Here is a 23,328-nt window from a genome sequence, read left to right as displayed (position 1 = left end):
GTGTGTGTGTGTGTATGTTGTATGTCTGTATCTATATTATTACACTTTCTACCCCTTTATCACTCTGTAGAGCGCTATAAATGAATTGCTTATGTAAGAAGATTGTGCTCTAAAATTAAACCTGAAACGTAAATCAGCCTTTTGCTCTCAAGCCAAATGAGCAAATTAGGATGTTGTACTCTCTCATTTAACATTTTCCGTTATTTATCTGCACAAATGCGCTCACAGATTGACCTCTACTGGGAAAATGTGCTTTTTTCTTTATCACCACGAAAGGTAAATGTCAGATTCACTTTGTGTCCCTCTGAAATACCAATCTCCGATCATTATTGCTGTCACCAACTGTTAAATGTTGCTCCGGCTCCAGGTTGGATTTGAATATCCGTGTCGGGGCTGATTGTTACAGTGTGTGAACCAAAGATCTCCTCAAACAGCTCGTTCATTTAAAAAATACCACAACCCAACTCAACTAAGACATAAGGGTAATGTTTAGTTTTTAAAAATAGTGAGTTCCTGTAGTAGACTGCCGTGTTTCCGAGAAATGTGTCTTTTTAGATTCCAAAACGACTCTTTACCGACTGCAACAATGTCGCCGCACTCTTTTTCTTGTTCCACATTATCCCCATCTGTTACTTTTACGGGAATAGTACACTTGTACGACTTCTCAGTTTCTTTTCTGAAGTACACAATAAACTCTATAGTTTTGAAAGAAAATAGTGTGGGTGTGCGCGCAGGTGCAAAGATGCATTCTGGGTGGGGCATGAGCAACCGGAGCGAAATTGGAGCGAGAGATAAGGCTCCACTCCACCTTTTAAAAACATAGCCGATCCTCGCTCAACACAAAATCCTTCCGCTCCGCTCATATGCTCTGTAGCATGACATGGTTGGTACCAATGGATGCGTTAAGTCATCTAGTTTCATATGACACATGTTCACTAGAGCTTTAAAATAGAGCCCGCTGAAAGACAGCGTGGAGTCAGAGAGCTTGTGGTCACTGCAGCTGAAATGTCACTTGAGGATGTGCACGGTTTCATGTAAAAGAGACAAAAAGATTTGGATTTGTCAGCATTTAAATGAGCTTTTCCAGGGTTTTCTACGTTTTGTACTCACCACTGGAGCAGTCCAGTCCTCCCCAGCCGGGCTCACACTGGCAGGTATCAGGAGAGACACAGCGTCCGTGGGCACACTCTTCAGTGCACAGCGCTTAGGAGAAAGAAAGACACCAAGATTAATATCAAAGCCTTCATTAAATCCACCTGGGTCTCTCTGTTGCTGTATTCTTAAATTACCCAGATGAGATGAGCTCAGTACACCTTTACAGTAGCTGAGCTTAAATCAAACAGGTTGAGTTCATAAACGGTGAGCAGGTGTGTTCATCCAGCTGCAATCATGATGTGTATTTGTGTACATATTCGAGAAGTTAAAGCTTCACCTTTTCTATATTTTTTCTCTCTTTTTTTTTTCATTGTGGAAAAGTACCAACATACAGCTTTTATGTTTGACTGCAGTCAAAATAATTCAATGTATAAAAATTGCAGTCTGTTATTTAAAACTACAACTGCTCATTACATTTTCTTCAGAAGACTAGTTTGCTTTTTAAACATCAATGTTTGATGCTTATAATCTGTAATCTATAAACACCTTATTGTATAATTTCTTTACATTTCTCTGTATGATTGAAGAGTATGAATTTTTCATTTAACAAATATAAAACATAGATTTTTTATTATTTAATAAAATTTTCCGTCTGTATTTGCCGACCTGAGAATGAGAACGGGTTGTGAAGTGTGTAGGAGAAACTACGGTAGCTATGAAACTCGCAAAAAATGCAAAAGGTCCTATTTACAGCAAGTTTGGTTTGTCCTTGATTATATAAAAACATACCTGTGAATTTTATTTTCCATTTCTGCCAATAGATCCTTCTCAATGTTACATACTGGACCTTTAACACGGTGTAGAAACCTAAGATAATGAACATTTAGTACATTTAGAAATCTTTTGAATCACTATGTTTCAATTTGATGAAGAAACAGGTACTTTTTTTATATTTATGACTCAATTTAAATGTTTTTTTCAATTATTATGGTTTATTGACTTATAGGTTGTACAGATTATATGAATATGAATCATTTCAAGATACTTCAAGTAATTATGTCACAATAAGCAAAAATACCAATTTAGGCACTGAAAAGTTTCTATTGCAGATTTAAAAGGGTTAAAGGTTCAGCCTCCACTAACTTCATATATTATCACATATTTGATGCTACAGTCACACATATGTGAATGTAGGTGAGTCGCCTGCTGAGGCAAAATGTGGGCAGTGCAGGATGTCCCGTACACTGAAATCATGGAGGCCAGACTCTGTTTTATGTGTCAATCACATCAGAGTTATTATAGTTTTAATCTTATTTTGTTTACAGTTCAGTTTAGTTTCAGTTAGACTCCAGAGTGGGTTTAGTATTAGTTGTTTTTATTATGATAGAGGGGGATTTATCAGTATAGGTATTACTTACAAACATCCCAGTCTCAATATGCACCAACACCTGCTCACTGTTGACAAATCTATATATATTTTATATTAATATATATTTCGATTTTAGTTAATTTCATCAAGTACAGAATAGTTCTCTAAAGTCTAGTTTCTGTTTTTATTTCGGTTAACTAAAATCTTTGAACCACACACGTATTTGCTGTTGGTCCAATGTTGATCTCCACGAGAGGCAGAGATGCGATTCGCCACCAGAAGCAAAGTTTTGTTTTAATCTGCATTAAGTTTTACAGACATTAATTATGTCAGGATGAGACAGACGATATTGAGTTGTTACACTTTAATAACAAACTATCTGCATAAATCTATGTGCAATTATTTGTGTATATTCATCAAAACAATCTTCAATTAAAAGTACAGAAACTACTTGTTCTACTAATACTTTGTATTCAAGAGAAAAAATTAAGTTTAAGCAGCTTGAGGCTAAAATCGACTTCTCCTGCCCCTCTAGTTTGACCTCAGGGCAGAAATTAATCGTTTTTCAGGCCCGAACAACCTCGTATTTAGTCCATTATGTTTTCACACCTACTATAAAACTCGAGTAAATGCATTCTGTTACAAGCTTGACAGTTTTTCACATCCAACAAAAGGCTAAAAAACAACTGAACTCACTCATTAACTTAACATGTAGGAGAAAATGTATGTGTGGACTTTTTAAAATGCAGTTTTCATATTTAGTGTTTTCACAGAGGCAGCGTGCAGTGTGGCCGTCTGTGTCTGACTGTGTGTCTGATTGTAATTGGTGCAGTTATTTGCGATTCTAAGGGCAGTATTATTTTCGACCTGGCTTTTATTGTTTAAGCTGAGCGTGAGAGAAGATTACGTGTTCATTTTCACTTATTATCGTGCGCTCACAGTAAGAAGTTTCCGCCCTAACTGATTGGTAGAGGTTGTCAGGGCAGCATGCCACCTGAGGAGTCCTTGCATCTCCGCTATATGTTATTAGTAAAAAAATAAGAATTATATTGAGAATCTTTATTAAAGTATTTGTTCTACAAGTTGAGCAGGAAAAACAGTCAAACTGTGACCGTAAAAGACTGTAAACTCTAAACAGGTTAAATACAGTTTCTGTAACAGTAAAACGCTGTCATATATGATGACAAAACATTTATTTATATGGAATTTTAAAGGAATTTATATGCAATAAAGTCATTTTTTTATGGGTTAGGGTTAAGGACACGGTCAAATGCCTGACCCCCAAAGCGGGGCCTGAAAGTGCACGGTCTTTCCCCCAGAAGTCCCCACCCCCTCAGAACCTGGCCAACCCTAATAACAAATATAATAAGTTCATAATAAAATTGTTTTGATAAAATAAATGAACTTAAAGTGTGTGTTTCTATCACTTAGAATACACAAAATCAAACAAAACTAAACTAAAAAGTCAGAAACTCTAAGACCCCAAAAGTTCGAAAACTTCGAAGTCCGGAGTTCGAAGCTTTTTAGAAATAAAAGGTTTTTAAACAATATAAAAGTGTTTCTTCACTTTTAAATATACAGAAAACAAACAAAGAACACTGGAAAGTCCGATACTTAAAAACCCACAAAGTTTGGAAGACTTCAGACAGTAAATAGAAATAAGAATAAAATAAAATTTACTTAAATGTTTTCAAATAAAGTCAAAAAGGTGCCAAAACCGCAACGTTTCGACCTGAAAAGGTCATCTTCAGGCGAAGGGCACAAGAAAAGCAAAAGAAATGGCTTGCAGCTGCTTCTGTGGAGATGTTCACTCTCCGAGAGTCAGAGCCACAATGAAATATAATTCCTTTTTACCCTATTATTATTATTTTACCCTAACCCTTACAGATTGGACAGAGAAGAAAACCACCGTAATAACTCATAGCAAAAACTTTTTATACTGCATTCATGTGGCAAAACTGTTTCTTTTGATGGTAAAAACGTGTGTATATATATATATATATACGGCAAAATATGCAATAAAACTCAAACTGTAAAATCAACAATAATGATATCCTTTTACCGTGATAGTAGAAAAAGTTCTACAGTAAAAAAAATTTTTTACCGTAAAAATATATATTTTTATACAGTGTAGATTCAGGTGTAGGCTAGTTTAAGTTAGCTAAAATATTGACTTTAAACAAAACTGATTTAACTGTTTATTTTACTGTGCATTTCGGTCAATTTAAAACGTGTGTGTAGCTGCATTTATTTACACTTAAGTGATTTGTCCTTTTGTTTTTAGGCAGATTATTTGGGAAGTGATGAGAATGCACTTTATTTGTGTTTTTATCTTAAAATTTACCCCCAAATGGTTTCACTTTCACTATGCACGCCTACGTTGCTCATACCTGTCAACTTTTAGATTTATAATACAGGAGGTATTTCCAGGATGACACAGATCACGTTTCATAGAGGAGACGAGCCTCGGTTTGTCACTGTTAACTACAGTAGTTCATACACTTCACTGATAAACCTCAGAATAGTACATAAGGAAAACATAATGATCAAAGAAATGATCACGGACAAAAAGGACCTGTATCCGGAAAGATCCAATGGTATCCAAGTTTATGCAAATGTATCCAGATCTGTATAACATATCATATAAAAATAAAAATAAAATCTGTCAAAATCTTCTGGATGTGTATCTGTCCACATCCAAACATATAAACACCTTGGATGCCATATTTTTGTGCATTCATTTCAGTGGTATGGTGATTATTTGTAATAAAGTTCTAGGGTCGGGCAAACTGCAGGAGTTTCCCAGGAGAAACAACACAATGGGAGGGAGCCAGGAGATGGCCTTGAAATATGGGAGAAACCCGGGAAAACCAGGAGCGTCGGCAGGTATGACGTTGGTAATTTAGTGCTCCCCTGCTATAAGCCCCGTGCCCCCCTGTTAGAGCATTAATAGTACACAGGTTTACCATTATTATGGAGAAGCACAAAAGCTTTATTTGTAAGATTTATTTGAATGTTTATATATGTTCCCAATTCTGAAAGCTACGACCATGTGTGAACAGAATATATATATATAATATATCTCACGCTATTTCACAAGTTTTTCAGATGACAGATTTGCAAAAAGGCCACAAACATAATGGAAAACAGGCCGTAACCCTGTGCACTGAATGAGTGCCCATTTTTCATTTTTTTAACCTTAGAGAGTCAGTGTGGTCATTGCGGCTGTGCTGTGTCATTGTTTCAACTGTCTGACGAATGAATATATCAATGAGGCACAGATTAATCTATCTGCAGTACAAATTCTGAGTGGCTGTTAATATTTATGATTTCACCGACCTTACAAAATCAACTTTACTTACATATGGTAAGATGCTAGAGCCGGTCTCCTGATGGTGTGTGAGGCATATTATCTACCTCGTACAGCAACCAGATAAAGGCAGCACTGACATCTTCATTTTCATCTTAAGCCTTTCCAACTGCTGCAATATTTCATCATGACACGACCTTACAGTTGAGAGCTGTCACGCACTATCTGAAGGTTCAAAACAAACGACTCTATCACGGCGTAACAAACGATGCAGTGTTTTCACGGGGCCGCTGCGTCATTATCTTGTTCAGCGATTAGCTCAGAGGCCAGAGGTCGCTGGTCGGTGTGAGGAAGAGGAGGAACGGAGAAAAAGTAGAGACTCCACCGACTTCAAAGAGTAAAACGTAACACTTTAAACCCAATGTCAGAATCAGAATGACTTTTAATAATATAAACCTGACTTTTCCACTTCCACTTATTATATCATTGCATCATGAAGAGCTTTTCCTCAGAGAAACCACCCTCACACTCTTTATACTGTCTAATGTAATGTATTATGTGTAGATTAATTATATTTGATGTCATGTATTACCTTTGGATTTACAGTGTAACTGCGTATAAAGTGCTCTGATCACACATTGAATGGATCCATATAGCAGGGGTCTCCAACGTGGTGCCAGAGGGCGCCTGGTAGCCTGCGAGTAGCCTATGAGGTGCACGCCGACAGGGCTGACCCCTAATAGTCAAATAGTTGAAGGAAGTTAGTGCGTTTTTGTCCAAAGTGACGCACACAAAGGTAAAGGAGAAGCTTTCAAGAATAAGTGATGCAGCTGCCATCAGGCTGCAGGTTTGTGCTTCCTATAAGTTTCCATTGCACTTAGTTTTTTGATACACAAACTTTTCCTCCTCAGTCAAATGCACCAGAATGTTTTTCTGTGAAGATTTTGATAATTTCTGGTTTCCACTCCGGTTATTTTTATGCACAAACTGTAAAGACATAAAAACAGGTGGGTGGAAACATTTATTTTCTCTCTGTACAAAGAATTCTGAGCATCTGGAGGAAAAGGCAGTTTAAAAGGGACGAATAAAACTTCACATAGAAAGAACCAGGCTGGGATTTGGACCTTTTTGCTGTGAGATGACAGTGCTAACATCCAATTTTAGTTTTCTTTTTTTTTTCTTGTATTTTTCAAAAGAATAACCCTGTAATATTTCAAATCACTGCAAACAAATACAACACACACGCAGCCCCACAGCTCAAAAATAATAATTCCAAAAGGATAAAAAAATATAAAAACCATCACAATAAGGCCTCATACTGCTTATTGGAATGAAAAATCAAAGCAAAAAACAGTTTTATTATCATCTGTGCCACTTGTTAAAGGTGAACTTATCTAACAAACGCCTCCATCTCTTTCTGCGAGGATCACTTGTGTATCGCAGTATGAATACTGCATTGTACATCAGGTGGGGATTGTGCTGGGAGAAGACGGGCTGACAGCTTGGAGACTTTAGCTCCTCCATCACAGAGATATGATGTGCTTCTGCTCTGCTTCTCTGTTTGTGTATCTGATTCCTCTCTAACAGAAACAGGCGACTTGACTCGCATAAACATGTGCACGGGAACATCAGATTAATGAAAAAAGAATGACTCCTTCTGCACGCATGCAAAGGAAGCTGATAACTAATCCTGCATCACGCACAGTTTTACCAAAGCTAGCTCTGTTTTCAGGCTATGAGGTGTTATCTAAAATCAGCACAGTGCACAAAAAGTGAATTGCTGAGTTTTGAAAGTTGCACGGAAGTACGCGGTCGGGGAGGAAAAGTGGGTACAGTGGATGCAGGAGTTAGAATGGCCTCAGCAACGCTCGGTTTTATGGTACTTTAGCCACAGAGGGGTCGTCCTCTCTAAATTTATAGTGGCAGCGTGTTAACATTTTACAGCTTTTTTCTTGCATTAGGGCAGGAATCCTCGCAGCCACATGTTCTTGGCTCTGCTCGCTGGGTAAAGATTTATACTACTGGAGGGGAGACGGAGGTAGAGCTGCTGCCTGTGATGCTGAAAGCTTTACGTTTGCTCAGAAATATAGAGCAGACAGCGAGAACAGGACTGGTTCACCTGTGACAAATGTGTTTTAGAGAGATGAGTGTTAGTTTGTACTTTATGAAGACAGAACAATGTTAATTAAAAGATACTAAAGGATTAAACCAAGCATTGTCAAATCAGAATTACTGTTCAATATTTAACATATCAAAGAGTTAGCGCTTATAAATGATAAAAACAGGTTGCTTATGAGCTGCCATCTCTGTGGTTGAGGTCAGATTAAATATGAATGGAAGGTTATTTGAGGGGAATGGTTACAACAATATCCTCCTCTGTCATGTAGCACTGTGGGGACATATAATTATTATTATTGTAGGGACAAACTATTTAAAATGTAACTACTACATTTGGTGAATTGTATTTTAGCTTTTCTTCATCCATCTTGCGTTCTTATTTTTGTATTAGTATTGAGTTCTCAACTACTGGACTTTTACCTCTTTGGACGTCCAATCAAGTGTTGGTATGTAAATGTAGTCAACTGAAGCATTAAATTCCTGCTCGTGCTGGCAGTGCCTACATGTACCAGGATGCATTGCGTGACGCCCACACACACGGAGCAGGGTAAGCTGCTGGGTACTAATCAGAGTTTCACAGTGTTGCCAAGCAAATGAATTTGTGCAGTTTGCCTGTATCACACTGATATCACACCTCTGAGCTGAATCCGCCTGTTGTTCTTCCTCGACATCAACTACGTCACTGTATGTGTCAGATGACAGCGCTGGTGCTGGAAGAAGAGCAGATTTAGCAGCTTTTTCACGGTCAATAAAACACACACTGAGGAATTTATTGATTCAGCTGACGACATTAACATCAACACTGATTGGACATCCACATAAAATTGCCCTTCAGAGTCCCCGTCCATTCACTTTCCCCATTTTCATGTATGTCACGGTTTCTAGTGGCGGTTCACAACATGTTGTTCCCCTTAAAGTGAAGCAATGTCAACTTTGTCACATATTGCATGTCAATGAGTAATCACAGTTTCACTACGGAGTGATTTCAGATTCGTACATTTATAACAATAATTTTTAGAAACCTGAAGAGGTTCACTGTAAAAAAGGAATCTCAAGAAAGTAAAAAAAAAAGTCTTGTTTCTGGGAAATGGGTCTTATCTTTTTGTCTCATACTGAGCTCGATTTAACCAGTAACAACAATGGTTTTGCATAATATCCCAGTAGAGGAACACAATTATTGTCCTTATTTTAAGAGTAAGACCACTTGCACAACTTCTCAGTTTAAAAGAAAGTTGTCTCGTCCCAGTGTTGGACATGAAGCAGCGAATAACTTATTTTTATTGTGCTGTTTGAAGAAACTGTGTCCCTTTTGTGCTAACTATTAATCTTAGACTAAAGGTACAAATTCTTACATTCAGCTCAATACAGTGACCAAAAACTTAACTTTGAGAATCCTAAATAACTGAGTTTTTATTGTTTGTAATGAGCACAATTTGCTTCAATGTTTTAAGGCTCACTTCAGTCTTTCAGTGGCAGATTTTTGTGCTCCTTTTAAGAATCCTAGCCAAGCAAAATTGGATTACTGCTTTGGCTCAATACAAGAATTATATTTAAGAATATTTGGCTGTAGTATTTCGCACAAAAAAATCAAAGAAATGTTATAAAAAAATAACAGAATTGTATTTTTTCATCTTTCATTTCTTGTTAATAATAATTATATTTCTCTTCTGACCCTTTAGGTCTACCAAGCTGCAGATGTTACTTTACATTTACTATTCTTTACAGAAGTGAACCAGATGTGAGGTATCAGTCTTCTTGTGTATAGTTTTTAAACAGTTTTCTTGCATGCTTTAAAATCAAGAAGGCCTTGCGAACCCGCTGTGAAGCTTTGGTGACCCCTAGTTGGGGTCCAGACCCCCAGGTCGGGAACCACTATCCTACAGGATCATCATTGGTCACTGTGTGGGTGCACTGCAAACATAAAAGCAGTGAAATGAGGCGGGACAGACAGGGTCACTCCTGCAATCAAAACAGCCTGAACTTATGAGATAGAAGCCACCAGGATTGAGAGCTGCATTGAGCGCTCTGCTTTGTGCCATCCAGCATATTTTTTTGGAAAGAGAGAGAAAGTGTCTCTCAAACACTGGACCGGATTTTAATAAGAAAGCCAACGACACATGCTCTCGTAATCCTGAAGGAGAGTTGATAAATCATTAAACGGGTGCCTAATCCTTTCATCCTGTGGATCGGAGCAGAAACAGCTATAAGGGGGATTACATCAGCAACGGGTAGAAAAAGATTAATAGATATCAAATTAAATAATCGCTACCTAATTCCAGCTATTGTCTCTGCATGCTGAAGCAGTCTTCAGTGCCCTTGAATCTCTTGATTGGCCGCTGCAGGAAGAATGAAAGCGAGGGTATGAGCGGCACCAGAGTGAACAGCAGTGAGATCGACTGTAAGTGCACACCTGACGTCTCTCTCCAGAGTCTGAGCTCTGTGGAGGCCGTGGGGGGTCGCTCAGGACAACCCGCAGCAACAGGGATGGAAAATTAAATTGTTCTGAAAACAGAAACAAGTTTTCCCCTCTGGTATTCTGGACACAACATGATGCCCCAACAAAGTGAGTTTTTGGATGAAATCTTTCGACTTTTCTACTAATTAGTAGTTATAATAAATCACATAAAGAAAATTAATGAACAAATACATTCCTTGGATATGAAAAGATGACGCTCTTTGTATGGATACAAATAGCACCTTACTTTTAGCTGTAATATTAAAGTTCCCCTCCACTCAAAAATATGTTTTTCTTCTTGTTCTTACAAAGTGAAAAGCTATCAGGATGTCACCCATCAGTTTGTGAGTATCGAGTGGCATTATGGCCGTCACCATTTAATTTTTTCTGAGCCAGCGGAGGTGAGGTACTGAGAGTTGAGCTGCTCTCATTGGCTGCTCAGTTTCGACTCGTCCCTGTCAGGAAACAATGGCGGCTCTCCTGCTCACACAGGATCTGGTATTCCAGATAAACAGTAAAATGTGTTTGTGAACAGATCTGAGGAGAGAAATAGTCAACAACAGAATCTGGATCCATAAGCTGTCAATCACAAGGTAGCCCCGCCCTAAAGCATACCCTGCTTTATGGTCTGTTTTACTCTAAATGGGACCATCAAACATCTGCTTTTAAGGGGCGGGGCTTACGAGCATGTAGTGTCTCAATTCAGACAAATCATGAATATAATTGAGAATAAATGTCCATAAAGCCAAAGCAGCAGTTTAGGCTAGAGCTACAGATAGTGTTTCAATATGTTCAATATACAGACATTTGGTGTGGTTCATCTTCAATAACTTTTCATCAACTTTCAGCAGAGTAAAGCTTGATTAATGTTGCACAGATGTTATTCTTACATCCCGCTCTGATACTGAAACCCGGCCTTGCGTGAACTCTGACAGCAGATGTGACAAAGTGCATTCAAACTAATTTGCAGATTACTTAATTTCTGCTCTCAAACTCATTTTCTTTCTCGACACTTAAAAGCAACTTTATTGTTATCTGAACCTCCTCCACCAGTGACAGTTACTCAGCTGAGATTTAGATTTACTTTTAAATGATTTTTTGAGGGTGGAGTTCAAAGACAGTTCATTCATTATTAGATTATTGTAGGTTTACGGGTCAAATATTATGTTATATTATATGTTTTGAGCAGCTAAACTTCTACATTTACTGTCTGAGGAGAATAAGTGAGTGAATATGAGAATATGAGGCAGTCTGTTTCATTGTTACATCTATGTTATTTTGTATTACTGACACATATTTTATAAAATAAGAGAGAAACAGCATTAACTGCGATACAGAATTAATGCTTTTGTTTTGCTGTAGAGGTGTGACAGGGGTCAGAGGTCACAGAGGAGGGGAGGTGGGTGACAGAGAGGGGAACCTGCTCAGGGTTCAAAGGCATTCAGGATCCAGGAAGAGGATAAAGAAAGAGGGCAGAGATGAAAAAGGAGACAACTGAGGGAGAAATTATACAGACAAGAAATAAAATGGCCTCGGGCACAGATAAAAAAATAACAAAGGGTCTCTGACGCCTGCGAGACGCGGACCTTCAACGAAACAACATTTAAAAAGAAAAAGAGTAAACATGCTGCACCCTGCACATAATTACATATTTATTTAAGATCTACAGAACAACGGGAAACATAAAACAGAGTGCCAGGAAACACAGAAAGAGGAAAGCCCTTCAATCAAATTAGCAGCTCCTCCTCCCTCCCCCCTTCCTCCCTGTCGGGGGGGAGGGAAACCTTTCAATTAGCTCCGGCTGCGCATATCGCACAACAAAAGACCCGTCCGAGGCCGTTAGCGTTAGTGAAGCAGGCAGGCGTCTCTTCGTAGTTAACATTGAAGAATTAGCTTCCAGCGATCAAACTACTCAGCCAACGGGAGCGGGAAGTGTGTGTGTGTGTGTGTGTGTGTGTGTGTGTGTGTGTAGGCAGCACAATGGAGTCGAGGGGTATTTGTCTATGTCCCCTGGGACAATCTAATAAAGTTGTTTACAAGCAGATGTTGAATAAAGACACACAATACGCTCCTCTTTACCCTCCCCACCCCACAGGCGAACCCATTCACTTCCTCCGCTCAGTGAGAGAAAGAAACGCTGCCCTATAGAGTTTACCATCTAGGGTGGATAATTGATTTCTTTTGCTGGATCAAAGAAGGTATACCAGCACCAGATAAAGACAGGGCAGGGAGATATTCTCTCTCTCTCTCTCTCTCTCTCTCTCTCTCTCTCTCTCTCTCTCTCTCTCTCTCTCTCTCTCTAACGTTGACATTGTTTCTCGACTTTTTAAGGTTTTTAAATATGTAACATATTTACAGACACATATCTGCGTCAGCGTTGTGGTTGTCTGCCAGAAGCTGTCATACATTGACTGTTGATCCAGTCTGAAGCCACATTGTTACCATCCACTGTTTAGATCTTGGTGCTTTTTAACTCTAGATTTGAACCGGATGAAGGATTTTAGTCATCGGACGTCTGGATCTTAAGTTATCAGAGAAACAAGCTGAGCTAACGTTAGCAGCAGCTCGGCTCGCAGCCCCTCCGGGACGTCCTTTGTCTGTCCAACAGCGTGGGAGAAGCAGTGATTGTTAAGGTGGAACTGCTGTATTCAGTGGTTTTAGCGGCTCTTCCCTGTATGAGCATCGAGAATCCATCGATGTTTACGAGTTCCCTACACCTTAGTTTTAGAGAAAATAAGCTCACTTTCGGACCTTTAAATGGTGGCACATACACCAATCAGCACTAACATTATGAGCACTGGACTCCCTGACTGGTCCCAGACCAGCAGACTGCTCTGCACTGTGTGTTCTGACCCCTTTCTATCAGATCCAGCATTAACTGTTTCAGCAGTTTGAGCTACAGTAGCTCGTCTGTTGGATCAGACCACACGGGCCAGCCTTCACTCCCTACACGCATCAATGAGCCTTGGCCGTCCATGACCCTGTCTCCAGTTCTTTTCCTTTCTTGGACCACTTTTACCTTAAGGGACCCTTTTCTAACTCTCTTTTGAGTAAACAGACGACCCCTGACTAAGTGCATCCATATTTTCTGGATATTTCATATTATATTCAGTACAGAACAACTGATAAACTGTACAAATAACCCAAGTTTGTGTAAACAGAGCATTATTTTTAGGAAACCTTTTATACAATTCTCTGTGTGTATTATGTTTATTTTATTTTTTAACAATAATCCAGACTTAAGGCTTCTTTTTTACCAATTCAGTGTTTTCTTCTCCCTGACTGAAAAAATTAAACATTTAAAATTCAAACAACAATTTTACTTTTTTTTTACAGAAATGCATGGCATACTGAGATTTAGACCTTCTGTCTTTACTTTTTAAGTTTTCATATACTCCTTAAAATCAAGAAGGCCTCATGATCCCCCCCGTGAAGCTTTGGCGACCACTAGTGGGGGTCTCGACCCTCAGCTTTAAGGGATGTTGTCTAAAATGGACACAAGTTTAAGTATATTCTCTACGCTTTCTATAAACATTATATTCTGTTAATAATGTTAATTTGTGCACCAATTATTATAAGAGCAGAAATTAAGTCATTTGAGACACAAATTATTGTTTTTTTCCCTCATTGGTACCTGCCAGGCTGTATATGATACATAGACAAAGAAGGAAAGGTGAAAGTTTACGGCACTGCATAGTTGGTATCTGAATATAGAATAACTTTAGAAGTGAATGGCCATCTGAAGTCCATTCTGAGCTCATTATAATATGAAATGTTAACAGGGTTGGGAAGGTTACTTTAGAAAATGCAATCCTATACAATTACTAATTATCTGTTAAAAAAATGCCAGTAACCTAATCCACAATATTAATGTAACGTAACTTGATTATTTCCTGTTACTTTTGAATCACCTCAACACCAAATAAAGAGATAAAGAAACATTAACAACCTCAGAATATAACCTGTAACAAAAATAGGGAAACTGTGTCTTTTTAACTCATTTTTACAGCTGGAAGGTTTTACTGTGATGGGGTTCTTTCCTTCTGCTTTAAAGACTAAATCATTTCCACAACATTTCCAACCAGTAAAAGCATTTTTTCTTTCAGAAGAGGTCATAATAACAAATTGGCAGCTGTATGATTAGCTGTAGTTTCACTCCAGTCCAGAGAGCTGTTGTGTTACCTCAGAATGAGCCTTTTAAATACAGCCAGTTGTTGGTTTGTCCGTTCTGGGCTACTTTAGACGGAAATCTGTTCATTTTCAGTAAAACTTAAAAGCTAACAAAGTGTCAGAGAAGGGCAGCGGCAGTGTGAGGCCGCCGGCATTCAATTTGGGAAATTTTGATTTATGCTGTATGATACAATTAGCCAGTACATTTTTAGATGTGGTTAGCAGTCCTCAGACACAAGAATCTGCACAACTGAATGAAATCAGCTTAAATGCGAATCACGTGATCATGAGAGTTTTTTGCCCTGCTCGCCTTGCCCCAGGGCCACAGGATTGGGATGTGAGTGGATGAGTCAGTCGGGGGATGTGTGCACAGACGTTTGTCAGATGTGAGGAGATAAATGTGTGAGAGAAGCAGAAGCAGGGTGTGTGTGTGTGCTGTGTGCGTTTCTTGAACAATTACGAAGAGAAGCTGAAGGCTGCGTTTGCACTTAAATAAAGAATCGTATGTATGTGTCGTATCAGCTCTGAGTTAACATCTGTTGTCTCATCTGCTCCGTCTAATTGTCTGATGTTCTGTTAGATGGGATGTTTTTTCTTTGACTGGAAAAAGAGCTTCTCACTAAAATATTGCTGTTTTTATCCACGTCTTCAAAAAACGGATCCATCCCACACATCGGGGAATAAAGCTAAACAGCAGTCACATTCACCTCATCTGTTGATAAGGTGAATGTGAAAGATAGCAGGGAAAAAAAATATCCTTTTTCAGAGATATTAAAAGGTTTTTTTGTTCTGAAAATGAAAAGCAGAAGAGTGAGCCGTATGCCCGATGAAGCATGAATGACCCAAGAAATCCACACAAGAGATCTTCAGTTTGAAGAAATTATCTGACAACATTTAACTCCATATTAGCAGATGCATTGTGCTCGCAGCTTTCCCGGTTTTTTTTGTGTTGACGTTGATTTCAAAGCTCTGTGTGCCAAAACTTTAAGTTGAAATGGATCCACTTTGCAACAGAGCCAGATTGATCTCACTTTGACAGCTCTAACAGCAGATATAGATAACCGTCTGCTGCAAGTGAAAAAGATAACGACTTGAGATTGAATCACTGCTCCGCAAGACACACTGCAATTTTAACAAGGCTGGATACTTTGTGTGTATCAAGTGGAAAAAGTTTGAAAATAACAATGCAGATGACAGGAAAATGATGTTGTTTGTTGCAGGGACGTTCTGCAGAGCACACGTTCCCCTGAGGTGGGAATATTTCAAATCCAGCTGTATTCTGCAGATAGTGCCGTCTGATAGGAAACAACAATGCTGGATGTGCTTTTATTGCCATTTGATCAAACACAGTGTGATTCTGCAGCATTATAAGAGCAACCTTGCTTCACATCTGTAAGAAAAGAGCAATGTGTGTTAACTTCTTATGAAGAAAGTTAGATTTTTGTTCAGTCAGAATGTGAATGAAGTCATTTATTTGGTCTTTATATGATTGTTATATCAGGCACTTACAGATCTTTGTTGCTGCTGTTGGTATCCTACACAGCGCTATGAAAAGCTCTGTGCCTTCCAGCAGGAGACTATTATAGGACTATTATATAAAATAAAATGGTTATGAGATACATTTGTTATATACTGCTGATTAAATTTGGATTATTACCTTTTCAGGATGTCTATAAGATGAGATATTGCAGTTCTTTGGGTGTACAGAGTATTATACCACAGTCACTGAGACTTTTTAACTGTGTGTGCATTATTTTACTGTAACCATCGACAGCTGTTCACCTGAATATATCCAAACTGATAACTTACGAACACACAAGTTTCCACTTTCATAGAAGCCGGGGCAGCACTGAGAGCGTCGCCTGTACATGGTCCTCACGCCTCGTCTGTACGCCGTCTTGTAGCTGATCCTGCACACGGGACACACACACACACCAGTGAAGTTTTACTATTGGTTATGTTAAATTAAATAACACAAGTTCACATTTTCACTTGAACTTAACGTTTATGCATCTTTTTTATATTATGTTTTATATTTTCCTTCAGGCCTTCTGTCCATTAAAATAGCCCAGCAACCAAGATTTCACATGTTACGTTAAGAGCGATGTCCTATAAAAACATACTAAAAATGTTCTCACATCACTACACTTCTTAAAGACGAGCGACACTTAAACGTTTAAGGGAGTTTCTCCCACTCGCTCAAGGACGCTGATGTTGTCTGACATTTCAGCTTAAGATCAATGACTCAGCTCTTAGCTGGAGGAGCTAAACTGGTGGCTATAAAGCTTAATGTGGTCATTAAAGCCGATACGCCGACGGTCGCTCATCAGAATGACCACATCAGACGGAGCTGAAGTGCTCGCTAGTGTTGGGTAGTCGACAGTAGTGACTGACCACCGCCGAGCTGTACAGTACGACGTGTACAGAGTGTGACAGACTGTGGAACTACCTGGGTTTGGGTAGTTTTATTAATACCAATACCATTATCGATTCTGCTTGTCAGATTCTTTATCGATTCCCTTATTGATCCCTGATAAATCTGTGCGGTAAAAAGTACGACTACACAGGTTTTCAGAATCAGTGCAACTATTTTATCTTCTGAGTCTGAAGACGGTGTACAAACAGAGTAGGGATGTCACAAGAACAGATACTTCGGTACCAAGTTGATGCCAACGTTCTGAAAATGTGACAGTACTCAGAGTGTAAACTATACCATCGGCTTTCAATGGAGTTCGCTTTTTCTACTGTCGTATTTTCTGGTATTTTCTGATATTTTTTGGATATTTTCTGATCTGAAGTTAATGATATTGGGCTGTGACACATGTTCAGTGGTGATGGCTACAATAGAAATATCCTCTTTAAAGTAAATCAGTGATGATCATACATCAATAGTAAGTGTACACGTAATTCAAAAATAGAAATGCATGCCAAAATAGCAAATAGAAGTCACTATAGGAAGTTGCGATCGCAACAATTAACGCAAATTCAACTGATCCCTGTCTTACTGGAACAAGTTGCCTTCAATTTGTAATGAATTATTTCACTTTCTCCTGTAATTTCATTACAAAGAAATGCCTGAAAACATCTCAACACGATCGCAATTTTCTCGAAATTTTACGTCTTTTGGACGGGCTGATATTGTCAGTATTTTAGAGACCAAAAATTTCACATTTTCACAGGAGCTCGTGTCTTATTAAGAGGAGCTGAGCTCTCCCTGGCTCCCCTGTAGTTCGCACCCTGATGGTACTCATTTCTCTCCATACAATAGGTACTGTAGGTACCAGGGATTCAATTCTTCCAGACCTGACAGGGAACCTCTTGTACAGTCTGTTACAATCACAGATACTGAAACAGAAAGACAGACGCTCGCTGGTGCAGATACAGGAGATATTTTAGAAGCTAAAGCAAATCAGATGTCATTTGTTACGACCTTGTTTTCGTCATTTGCGTCATTAACAACGAGTCCCCACACGCTACTGTTAATAAGACTGAATCACAGAGATCTCAAACAACGAGCTGTGTTTTTCTTTTGAGCGACTTTATAAAACGTACTGATAAAAAAAGTCAGCAGAGACACATAGAGAGAGAGAAACACCGGTGTGTGTGTGTGTGTGTGTGTGTGTGTGTGTGTGTGTGTGTGGAAAAGAGACGGGAAAAGCAAGGTATATGTTGAAGTACACAGGTTATTGTTTTGTTTTTTTCACCATGGTATCAAACTGGTATCAAGAAATCGTGAAATTTCACCAGCAGATAAATTAATTTAACTTGGAGACTCGAAACATTCTGAAGTAGCTTTAGTCATTTTAAGTAAGTTTTATTTGTACTGTGAAAATAAAACACCTAGTCAAAAGTAATCAATCAGGAATGTTTTTGTCTCTTACAGAACAAAGTTAGTATCACTTAAAATTACCAGTAAAAGCTGCTTCATCAGGAAGAAAAAATTTGATTTTGTGTGACTTAAAGTTTTGATGTTTGGATTTAAATGAACGTATCTGGTTTTACAGTGTGAAAGGTGGAGACAGAGACTTTACAGATCTTATAATACGTCCACAACCTGTATGTGTGCAGCACCATATTTCTTCCCCTGCTGCTCCAGAGTCAGTTACATTAAAACACCAGTTTGATACCTCGCAAAAAATGTAAAATATCACCGCAAATCACAGAGATGCTGATTCACACCAGATTCAAATCTCAGACGACCTCTGCAGTTATTACACATTACTAAAGGCCCCCTGTTAATACTAGTCCCCTGCGAATAGGGCTTAAGGATGTTAAATATCTCGCTAACTCATATAAATGGTGACACAGGTATGCTGACGACCTGATGACCTCTGACCTCTTCAAATAACTCACAGTAGTGAGTGTGATAGCTGTCCTGAGTAATGAATCGAATGGCACAGTATGAACGACGTCCAGTGGTTTAATTGTAGCAGCAGGAGCCTAAAGAGTTTCTCCATAACGCAGTGGCTTGTATGATGGTTTGTCTGTTTCTAAAGGACAAACGGGCTCAATTCTGGTTAGAAATCCAACCAAAGCATTTATAATATATTATAGTTATATACACGACACTGGAGTGGAACATCAAAGCCTTCATAATTTGCCGTTTTGGAGGCTAGAAAAAAGCCTTAAATTATGATTAGAGGTCTGGAGATCGACAAACACACACTTGACGATTGTGTTTTATTGTTCATTAGTCGATCAACTGAAAATTAACTAACATCAGTTTGGATTTTTCTTTTAATTTCCGCCATAAAACTCAAAAAATTCTCTGGTTCCATCTTGGTTGCTTTCGTTGGGGCCCGGTGGATTCTTGTAACTCTCATTAGGAACAGTAGGAGGCGCCAGAGGAACCTGATTTCTTCACAGATTATCTGTCTCATCAACGACTGTCTGGATATAGTGAAAGTTTCAGCAAATATGCTCCATGGAAGGGCGTCTGTAGTTAAAAACGTTTCATTCTAAGGTCACAAAACACAACCATTCTTATATTCAGGTGATTATATAAAAACTAATAAAAACATACCTATTAATGTTATATTCAATTTCTAAAACTAGATCCTCCTCAGTGTAACGTAAGGGTAACGGTAACGGTTACGATACTCCACATGGAAATAATCATTAGCTGCACACTGTGTCTACCATACCTGTGTCTGGTGCATTTGAACCAGTTGAGGATGTCGGTGCAGCGGGTGTAGTAGACCTGGTCGAATGGATGAGCGTAAGACTCCTGCACGGTCACTGCATAGCTGGAGGGACAGAAGATACAACCACACACTCAAATAAATATACTCTCAAGGCTTTGGTGCAATCTGAAATCTCAGAATGACATTGAGGCGGAGTAGGACACACTATTTCTAAAAGCTAAAAGATAACAGAGGGAAGTTCTTCCTCTCCTGATGTTTCCTCTTAAAAACAAGTATTGATCCCAGGAGAGAGCCAGGACAGCGTGTCCTCATGGTCCTACTCTTTAAATCTGACAAATGTTTAAAAGCCATCGATTTTCACAAATTTTAAACACTTTATTTTATTTTCCTGAAAACTTCCTGAAAGTATCCTGACATAACTTTTTATTTTATTTGTATACTTTCTGTTGTTGTAGCTGATTTTTTCCGCCCGTATCGATACACACTGACAATGAGAGCTGGTTCTCTTCTTCTCTTGTGTGGAATAAAGGTTACTGAACTGAGTCTAACCTTTAGCAAGAAGTGAAAACTGTAACAGTCGTCAGAGGTAATATCCATTTCCACAATTCCTACTGATTACGCTGAGAGATTATCGATCAGAGCACCTGCACTCTGTGTTGCTCTCATCAGAAATGACATTGTGCTTTTTACCCAGCGTAGCACTGAGTGGTGGGACCACTCAAGCAGTCACATTACCATCGCTCTGAATTTACGGCCCCGGTATGTCCCCAGGAGTAAACCTTTTCCCTTCTGCTTTTGATTATTGGCAATCCCTCAGTCTTGATTTGTGGCGGGGAGTCCATTAGTTCACTGCAGCGTTTGGAGCGGTGTTATTTCACTTTGAATATTAGCGGCTGAATTGAAGGAAAACTGACCTCTCCCAGTGGCTGCACACGTTGGGGTCATCCGGGTTGAGGGGCGACGCCAGAGAGATCAAGCTGAACAGGTTGAGCCACAGCAGGGCTTGGGGGGAAACCCCACCGGCCCCCATTGTCCTCTATCCTCCGTCCTTGGGAGAGCAGAGAGACACAGTGAGGAACACGATTTCACCTTTAAAAAGCTGCAGTTTTATGTGCATATATCAGAGATACAAGGACTAATATCTCTAAACCAACTAAAATCTGCTAAATAAGAACAAACAGTGGCATCAAGGCTTGAGGAGAAACAGGCAGACATTTGTTTGCAATCTTCAAAACAACATGACTCAACAGTGCGTCGGTGCTTCTCTTCCTTTTTATAAATGACTGCAGCTGACCCTCATTGTACTGACGGCCAGCGGTGGAAAGAAACTACATTTATTCAAGTGCTGTACTTAAATAGAGTTTTGAGCTACTTCACTCCATCACATTTCCGGGGTAAATATTGTACTTTCAACAGGGTTACAATTACCTGACAGATAGTTCTTCTTAAAGGATATGTGTGTGTGTGTGTGTGTGTGTGTGTGTGTGTGTGTGTGTGTAGGATAGGGTTGGGCGATTTGGACGAATATAATCGGCCATTGCTGGTTGTTTTTTGGCCCGTTTTTTGCCGATGTTTGTCATTTTATTTTGCTAATTTAATTGCCTGCCCATGATGAATGAGAGCTGCTGTTCAGTAGTGTAGCACACACACTGAGCAGAAGATGAGTAAGAGGAAAAGCAGCTGTAGAGGCAGAGTATTTTTACAACTGGGTTTATGTCGACTCGTTTGATGACAGGGAATACAGTTACAGTGTGATTCGCAGAGGCTCCAACCAGGACTCTGACTCCAGGGAAGATGGAGACACAGCAGGGACAGACCAGGAAAGGAGAGGCACTGAGCAGGTAGAGACGCGAGGGAGGTCGGGGGCATCAGACGCAGAGACAGCGAGTAGAGCCAAAATATTTTCATAACTATTGATTGTTAAACAGCAGAGTTGGTGATTGTGTAAACACTAATAAAGACGGTTTGTTGAGTTTGATTTTGTTTTTGTCAAGTTTTAATGAATTGTGTTTAAAGATCATAACAAGGTCTAAGTTTGGAGACTTTAATTCAGAAGGTGAACGGTTGTATTTTTTCTGTTTAATGAGTAAAACAGGTGTTTTTCTTTGGTAAGTTTATTTTCTTTATTAAAGTTATTAGAGATTGTTGCATGTATGGAGCTCGCCGTTCATCTCCCAGCGGAAACTCCTGGGATGGTGACTGTGGGGGGGGGATCAGGGGGCAACACACACAAACATGCATGAATATATCGGCATTCAGCCATTGTTGGAGTAGGATTTAGTGACATCTAGCGGTGAAATTGCAGATAATAACCCCCTCATTTCACCTTATTCCAAGTGTGTAGTAGAAACTACGGTTGTCATGAAAGTCGTGAAAAATGGTTCAACACATAGAAAAGGACCCGCTCCCTCTTTAGATAAAAACAGCTCATTCTAAGGTACTAAAAACACAACGTTTCTTATTTTAGGTGATTATAAATAATGAAAACTCAACATCAATATTTTATTATATATATATACATATTTAATAAACTGGACCTTTAAATGTGGTTACCCCTTTAAATTTCACAACAAAAACAGCAAATATTAGAGGAAACTCCTCTTGTGACCCTATATCCCTATACACTGTAGTAATAGGGGTATTTTTAAGTAGTTGTAAGTACTTCTCTCACCCTCGCTCGCTGGCTGTATTTGTCTGTACCAGCGTGGTGCTCATTATATAGCAGCAGTGGCAGGGAAACTTCAAAGGGGAGTGGGTAAGAAGCAGTAGGTATGATGGTGAATCTCCGTCAGCTCAGAATCAAACAGCGGCAGGTGGTGGAGACGCTGCAGTAAACTTGAGTTTAATCTGTTCGCAGCTTTTAAGTGTTTACAGAGACAGTACAGTACTTTACATTTGGATTCAGACACTTCACATACATACATATATATATATATATATATATATATTTGTATATAGTATGAGAGCCCGCCTTCTCTGTTTTAACTGGCCTATCAATCTGCAACTTCATTTCTAGATGCCAGACTCCACCCACTCTCAATCCAAAGTGTGGTTCTTTAGAGGAATGCTTCCTTTCTTGTTTGTTTATGTTGGCCATATGGAGCAATGGTTCGCAACCAGGGGGTCGGGACCCCCACTACGGGGTCGCCAAAGCTTCAAAAGGGGGCCTGTATCGTATTTTTATTATTTCTGTGAAAAAAAACTAAATAACATTTTTAAAGTTTAGATTATTTTTTAATATCTTAACTTGGAAGAGCTGAACACAAGATATATTCAAGCCTATTTAGTCTGTATGATTGTTAAAAAATAAAAACATTACCTAAAATAGAGAACTGTGTAAAAAGTTCTGAAAATATCAGTAAAACAAGTAAGTAATTAATACTCACAGAAAATAATCTGCTCAAATTCATCCAAATCTCTGGTTTTATATAAACTTCCTGCAGTTACTGAGTTCACTGTTTGGGTTCATTGTACAGGTTATCAGCTGTTTTCTGCTGTTATTGTTACACATTGAATATAATATGAAATATACTTAAAATATGTCACTTAATCATCAGTTTACTCAATAAGTGAAAAGGGGAAGAATAGTTATCAGTATTAAATTGAATCTGTTTCATAACCAGTTAAAAGCTCCAGCAGCAGCACAGGAAAAGACTCCACAAAGGAC

At 38.9% G+C, this 23,328-nt stretch overlaps 1 protein-coding gene across 5 annotated transcripts in view; it reads right to left on the bottom strand.

Moving 5' to 3' along the window:
- Window positions 1-23,328, bottom strand: part of LOC127351149 (multiple epidermal growth factor-like domains protein 10) — a 147,153-nt gene that overhangs the window by 87,529 nt on the left and 36,296 nt on the right. For all 5 annotated transcript variants that reach the window (XM_051378417.1, XM_051378413.1, XM_051378414.1 and 2 more), the window contains exons 3-6: window positions 20,576-20,709; window positions 19,662-19,763; window positions 16,327-16,427; window positions 1,111-1,203 (exon numbers count right to left, since the gene is read on the bottom strand). In XM_051378417.1, the coding sequence (XP_051234377.1) occupies window positions 1,111-1,203; window positions 16,327-16,427; window positions 19,662-19,763; window positions 20,576-20,691 (412 nt within the window). In that variant the 5' untranslated portion in view covers window positions 20,692-20,709. The remainder of the gene's footprint in view (window positions 1-1,110; window positions 1,204-16,326; window positions 16,428-19,661; window positions 19,764-20,575; window positions 20,710-23,328) is intronic.

Source organism: Dicentrarchus labrax, unplaced genomic scaffold (genome assembly GCF_905237075.1).
Source record: "Dicentrarchus labrax unplaced genomic scaffold, dlabrax2021, whole genome shotgun sequence".
Classification (NCBI taxonomy): Eukaryota; Metazoa; Chordata; class Actinopteri; family Moronidae; genus Dicentrarchus; species Dicentrarchus labrax.
This window is presented reverse-complemented; position numbering and strand designations above follow the sequence as displayed.